This window comes from Topomyia yanbarensis, chromosome 1 (assembly GCF_030247195.1).
Source record: "Topomyia yanbarensis strain Yona2022 chromosome 1, ASM3024719v1, whole genome shotgun sequence".
NCBI lineage: Eukaryota > Metazoa > Arthropoda > Insecta > Diptera > Culicidae > Topomyia > Topomyia yanbarensis.
In genome coordinates this window covers 151953814-151960986 of record NC_080670.1, presented here as the reverse complement: position 1 = coordinate 151960986, position 7173 = coordinate 151953814, and the positions used below count along the sequence as shown (strand labels likewise).

Here is a 7173-nt window from a genome sequence, read left to right as displayed (position 1 = left end):
GCTGATTTCCAAAAATATTATAATCAAAAGGGATCGTGTTCCTAGTGCGATGAAAGCTGATGACACTGCATTTGGGAATGCACAAAACCATCATATTCCGCACACACCAGTCATTAAGAATATCCAGAACGGTTTGCAGTACCAGGCAGTCGGACTGATAATGAATTACGTAATATAGTTTAACATCGTCAGCGAAAAATAGTTTGTCACCAGGATTCAAAATACTAGCCACATCATTAATAAACAGCGAAAATAGCAGCGGTCCGAGTGTACTACCTTGAGGAACTTTAGAACTTTTTGAAAAGCAATCAGACTGAGCAGTGCCAATACTAACAGCAACTTGACGATGAACGAGATATGATCGAAGCCACTCACAAAACCTAGTCGGGCAGCCAAGTTTTTTCAGTTTGGCAATCAGGATATCGTGATTCATTTTGTCAAAGGCGGATTTTAAATCAGTATAACTAACTATTTAACTAACATCGTTCATTATTATTTTTTTTATTTTTTACGAGGTCAAGGGGGGAGTTAACGTCAAGCTACTTAATTACCAGGGAGGGGGGTATGTAGAGGTTTATGACGAAATGCTACGATGGGGGAGGGGGGTGTTAAACATCACTCAAAAATGCTACGTCATTTATAGATGGTCCCTAATGTATTTTTGGCTTAACACTACTCGTCTCTCTTCCTATTCTTTCTGATAGATCGAAATTGATCCCTAGCTAGAACATCATACTTCTGTAGAGGGAAGGAGAGGGCATTCATACCTTAGTGTCGCGATGGTACGATGGCATAATAGAGGCGTTGGCTATACAAGACCATTCCCAATGGTGTAGGTTCGATGGGTTGTTAACGTTGCTGTGTCGTTAACTCTACTCCTAGTGCTCGTGTACGGGAGAACTCGTCGGCTCAAATGACGATCAGCGGAGGCCAGGCTCAACCAGACTTAAATAGGCTCGCTCGGAAACGTTCGTTTCCACCAATCGATGCACACATGTAACTCGGCAATGTCGTAAAGGGACTCACCGACCTCCAGCAGCAGTAGACGCGATCGCCGAATGCTTGACGGATGTCCTAACTCTCCAGACGGTTTTTGTCACCGTTATCGACCTGAAAAGCAATTTCCTTCAGGAAACTATTTCTTGCCGATACTTATTCTTTGTTCAAAACGGTTAGTGCTTATTCCGGGGACGGACTAGGCTTGTTCCGGACGGACGGTGCTTGTTCCGAACGGATGGCGCTTGTTCTTGATGTTATATTTGTATCGGGCAAACATGATTAAGCCGGTTATTTCTCCACTTTGAGTAATATATTAGTTAGGATACCTTAGAAGTGTGAAATTGAACCAGCCATTGTGTAGAAAGAACGTTTTGGGAAGCTGTATCCACCATTAGAATCGGGTATCCGATAAGGAACCACTGGGGACGGCGGGTGTACGCAACTCAGACGTAGAAGCAACTACCGTAGAACTTTTGGAAACTCGAATGGGACAGAGCAGGAATACTTAGAAAATTAGAAAAATGTAAGAATCAAACGAAAAAAACTATTATCGCGTATCGCCCTTTTATAGAAGGAACACACTACTATTTCCATCCAAACCTGCGCTAAAGTCTCATCCTTCCATATCTTCGAAATCATTTAGTGACCATTTCAATAGATTTTTAGCCTCTGAGGTATTACGATTAAAACAGTTTCTATGGGAAACTCCAGTGTGACATTACAAACCAACCTAGCGTATTCCTCGGTGGCAGTAAGAACCGCCAAAGGTCGCCAATGTAATCATAGCTACTTTTATTGATCATTAGTGATCAACAACCAGACTCCGGAACCGGAAGTCGGACCAACTAAAAAACCAATATCAGCTGAAGGGGGTGTTATACCTTTCAGTTGAAACTTAGTTTGAGTAAAACGGTTCGGTCATCTCTGAGAAACTTGTCTGAATTTAAATGACACACACAGACATTTTCCGATCTCAACGAACTGAACCGAATGGTATATGACAGTTAAAAAGTCGAAAAAAGAGTGGTTGCATAGCCTTTCTTTATATGAGAAAGCCCAAAATCGGTGTAGTCTAACATCGATCCTAAAAGATGGATACACAAAAATAATATCTAAATAAATACGAAAACTTGTTTACTTTGTAACGATATTCATTTAGCTAGAGATTACTGGGTAGGGACATGAAAATTATGAAAATTTAGATCCATAGTACTCAAGTGAGAGCAAGGATGTGAACTATACAGATCGGAAAACTAGAAGTGGCAAGGCCATTAGAAACAGACTTAATATCCTACAGGTAAAAAATGTGATTACATATTAGACGAAATAAAAAAGGAAAAAATAAATACGAAAACTTTTCTTCAACGTATGAATTACTGCGACCAACGAAATCGTACGTACTATATACAACCTTTTTTTAAATAACAAAATATTTCTTTTCATGTACGAAAAATAATTTCATTATCAACGATAACATTTAGTGAACATACTGAATATGTTAAATTACGAAAACTTTCGTTCATCAAGCGGCCATGTTTCCTGTTCATGAAATGAACGAAACTTACTACAATGCACGAAAATACTTCGTTTCAGAAAATGACGAATGAACTCGTGCATTGTACGATCATTTTCTTTCCATTTACGATTTTATTCTTAAATTAATATTTTGTTTCCGTGCCGGTTTACCGTACATTTCCTAATGCAACCGCTAAAATTCTTGTAAGTTTACCAGAAGCAACAATCAAACAAAAGCCACTGATCAGACCTGTTTTAAACCATAACCAACCCCGTGGTTTACATAAAAATAAATAATGAAATAAGATTACAGTAGGAACTTTTTAATTATCAATATAAAAACTATTACCGTCAGTACCGCCAAAATGAACAACAAAATCGCTATCCTATTGAAGCACAAACAATTTCTCCCCGTCGCTTTCCACTGATACTCTCGAGCGGTTTCCAGTTTTTCAACCGCACTTACCACGTGGTCGGAGGCAGTTTGGACGTTTCCTTCAATCAAATTAAGAAGACTGCCGTGTTGCATTACCAGAGTAGAAAACAGGACAAACAGATCACGCATTTCGACTAATGAGCGCTCTAGCGCCCGCAGTTCATGATGACGGTCTTCCACAGCGCCAAGGGAGCTTAACGCATCATTTATGGTGTCGTCTGTCGAGCATGGTTGGGACAATCTCCGATACTGGGTCTCCTGCAGAAGACGATCAGCTGGTCCACAGTCGGATTGATAGAGGCTTTCCCTGGAAGATACTGCCACAGATAGTTAGTACATCCTAGATAGAAATTTTAAGAAATCTGCATAATGGCGAATTTAAAATATGTAATATTTTGATCTATGGTTTTACTGTTATACACGCAGATTGTTATTCGGGTCAGCTTTTCATATGATAAAGTCCGAATTAAAATCGACAAACGACCAAAACTAATCATGCAACGGAATTCTGATAACACTCGATATTTAGACTAGAGCACTCTAGAGACACTCTAATTTAGACGGGTTCTCATTCTCGAACCCAACAGCTCGGGGTACTCACAAATGCAACTATTCAGCTTAATCGTTTCCTCTAAGCGGCCTACTAACGCCTCGTAATGCCAGTACGCCTTCAGGTAGGCAGCTTTGATACTGTCATATTGCACAGAACGAACGCGGCTAACAACCTCTTCCTGTTCTCGCCACTGCTGCGTTGTCAGTTCATTTTGCATTCGTTTCACAGCCGAGTAGATTTTATAACACAGTGTAGCATTCTCTTTCATCTTCCGTCCGGCTTTGTCGAATCCCTCGGAAAAAATGTTCACTTCAATATCCAGAATATTTCGCTGCAGCTCCCGGATCCAGGTGGAAATCTCTGAAAACTATACTGTTTGCGATGAATGCGTATTTGACGTGACAATTTATATAACATCTTACCCGATCTAAGTCATCTAAAATTCGTTCCTGGTTGTATATAGTCCAGAATTCGTGCTCCTGGACAAACTTGTATTCGAAATCCTTGAACGTGCTCTTCTACAAAATAAAAGTAGATTGGTCTGCTATTATTTATTTTCAGGAATTCACCAAATTCAGCCCACATACCTCCAGCAACTCACTGAGACGATCTCTTGTCATTTTAGGTGCATTCTTTCGGAAATACTCAAATACATGACTGCACTGCCCTAGCGAGTGAACAACTTAAATCAAAACTCCGTCGGTACCGGCGAGAGCAAAAGAACTGCCGACAGTGAAAAGCAGAGCCGTACAAGTGTCGCGTTTTGAGAACCTTCCTAATTAATGATAATGGATCTTGATAATATCGCGAACAGTTATGAGTACCTAACAGAAACGGCCGTCACTAGTGCGGGCAATGGATATGAAAACACGCTATCATATACGATTCTGCTATAATTGACACATAAGAATTCTTTTACAACAGTCATAGAAAAATAATCAGAATCATTGTTTTTATTTCGATTATAGAGGTTTTAATCTTACGGCCATTCACCTTTTTTGGGTTAGAAAAATCTATGTCAGATAAATCTGCGGGGTTAGGAATCGAACCCAAGTGAGCTGCGTACAAGACAACCGATTTACCAAACTACGCAATGCCCGGTCCCTGTTTGGAATCATGTCCTACAATTATTTTCATTCCTGTGTACGTGCTGTTTCAATGTTATATTTCAATTGTTACTCAGCAAAAAATAAATAATCCAAAAATGGGTAACCCACATTTTTCATTTTTTATGAGCAACGGGACAAATTTTCGTATTTCTAAAATAACAAAAAAATGTATTGCAAAAGTGCATTATTTTATTTTATTAGTAGTTCATTGATTCATGTTGTCTGAAAAAAAATAAGATCATTACATGTACTACTTTTCATTTTATGAGCATTTTTCTAATTCGGTAGGGTAACCCCGGGCATTTTTTTCGATATCTCAATTTTTCACGAAATGGCACACCTTTTAATAGATGTGTTAAAAATCGACACCAAATTTCTTATTAAAAAAAAATTACGCAAATTTAAATACGTCTAGATAAAAATAAGCAAACTTTAGCTGAAAATTACCAAGAAGATCATATTTTCAAAAAAGCTTTCTATCTCTAAAAGTGTAAGACCGACAAAATTTGTGTCTTCATATGATATATTTACAATATAAAGACCTGTAACTTCTTCGACACCTTATTCCTGTCTACCTTTATTAACGCTCCGGAAGTCGCGCATATGGCCCACTGAACGAGCAGCCGCTGATGCCCTAAGACGATTTCGCTAGTTTTTCAGAGCAGTGTGCACTCAGTGCACTTGCGCGACTTCCGGAAGGTTAAAAGAGTTTATGACATCGCCGCCCTAACAACTAAATTTCGAACTAGTTTGATGTAACTTTTCCAAATACGCGTTAGCTCTAAAATGAAAGATAATAATTGATGCCATCTATGGCAAGTATTTGAACGGGACTCGCCTTCAGAATCGACTGTTCAGTGTTTAGGCCGAAACGTCCACGTACAATGCAATCCATTTGTCAGCAATTAGTAGCAACCGGCTCAAACGGCTCGTTTCCCATGTACGTTGGAGATTTATGCCTTGCCGTGATTTGTCCTTCCGTCAGTTTTCTGATGGGGAGGACTGGGGAAGTGGTAAGGTTGGGGATAAGGAAAATAACGACACAGAGAACATAGACATAGATGAAAGTCTTCTTCACTCCCAAGACACTTCTCGATGGGCGGACATGTCAACATCCCCGAGGGGATATCGGGATATTGTCATTCAAATTTTGCTTAAACCGACTTAGGCTTATAAACTTTTGCCGCGACTTTTAAGAAGCCATAGTTCAGTTTATAACCCTTTTTCGCCAGAAATTTCATAGATCGGTCGTCGATGCTGCAATAATACTGCTTTATTTTCTCTGTAACCGAAATGGTTCTCAGAACATCCCATCAAACTCTATAGCTTTTACCACACTGGGTTAGGAACAATAGCACATCCTTGAGTTTAAGCCCCTGCATATGTTTGGAGAACCTAAAATCCAGATACGCAATTGTACTACTCCAGGGCAATAACACATCCAATGATATTAAGTTCCATAATCGGATTCACAAAGATCACACGAATAATACTCAGCATACTGAATAATAACCATGTGATAGTAGAGTTTACAATGTCCAGTCTGTGCATTGGTGAAAATACTGCAATTGCGCTTGGAAAAATGCAAGAAATGCAGTGATGTTTCTGGACTCCCAACCGGCAGAAAAGTTTTTATTTGAACGCAAGTTTGCAAGCTACCATAATACTGGAGTAATGAAGTCAGTCGCAGCGCCGGTTCTAGCCAATTCGTCCGCCCATCCATTTCCAGTCATACCGGAATAATACCGGAATGAATAGAAGGTAGATAGCATTTGAAATGCTAAGTTCTTCGATTTGAGTTCGACATGCGATTATTAATTTAGATCTCGAATCTGCCGAACTAACTTAACTAACAGCCTGACTGTCAGAGCAAAAATAAATCATTCTACCGCAAATTTCCTGTTGAAATGCCGATTGTACGCCACACATAATCGCGAAGATTTCTGCTTGGAATATTGTACAGTATCTACCCAGCGAGTGAGATTGGTCTAATCTCATTTCACGGCAATAGACAGCAGCTCCGGCTCGGCCCTCCAACAAAGAACCGTCAGTATAATAAACTACGTATTCTTCAATTTGCCGCTCCATCCAGCCAGACAGCCGTTCCTCGCGAGGAACTCGCATTGAATGTTCTAAAAGGAAAACTAAATGTTTTTGATAGGTCACTGGGAGCGAGTATATACTCATCCCAAATAACCGGTTGGGGTCACAGAGTTATATGGTTAGTTGCACGATCTATTGGGTTACTGTTCCAAAGCCCAGTAATTCTAAGTCGGAATGCCCGAAAAATGCATCTTCTGTCAGAAACACATATAGCTGTTTTATGTTAAAGAGTGCCTCTAGAGCAGCAGTAGGTGTTGTCGAGACAAGTCGCACCAGTTATCGCCGTCAAGTCCTCTGAAGATGGTTTAACTTTAATTAAATTGTCATAACTTCTGCCACCAAACAAGCCACCCATAATCCAGTATTGGTCTAACAAATTTTGTGTAGATTCAGTGTACTTGGGTTTGAGTCCCCAGGATTTGCCGATAACCCATCTAAATTGGCCGAAGGCCATTTCT

At 39.8% G+C, this 7173-nt stretch overlaps 1 protein-coding gene across 1 annotated transcript; it reads right to left on the bottom strand.

Annotated features, from left to right (window-relative positions):
• Positions 1–2536: 2536 nt before the first annotated feature.
• LOC131677678 (syntaxin-1B-like) lies at positions 2537–4237 on the bottom strand. The gene is made up of 4 exons (XM_058957629.1): positions 4091–4237; positions 3926–4021; positions 3552–3870; positions 2537–3267 (listed from the first exon to the last, which is right to left on the bottom strand). The coding sequence occupies exons 1-4, from the start codon at positions 4121–4123 to the stop codon at positions 2822–2824; spliced, it is 894 nt and encodes a 297-aa protein (XP_058813612.1). The 5' UTR covers positions 4124–4237; the 3' UTR covers positions 2537–2821.
• Positions 4238–7173: the final 2936 nt, after the last annotated feature.

Bases quoted from the DNA above. Each gene is read 5' to 3' on its own strand.
- LOC131677678 (XM_058957629.1), bottom strand. From the start codon at position 4,123: ATGACAAGAGATCGTCTCAGTGAGTTGCTGGAG. The intron at 4,022-4,090 runs GTATGTGGGCTG...TTTATTTTGTAG, and splicing joins GTCTCAGTGAGTTGCTGGAG to AAGAGCACGTTCAAGGATTT. The intron at 3,871-3,925 runs GTAAGATGTTAT...CAAACAGTATAG, and splicing joins TTTTAGATGACTTAGATCGG to TTTTCAGAGATTTCCACCTG.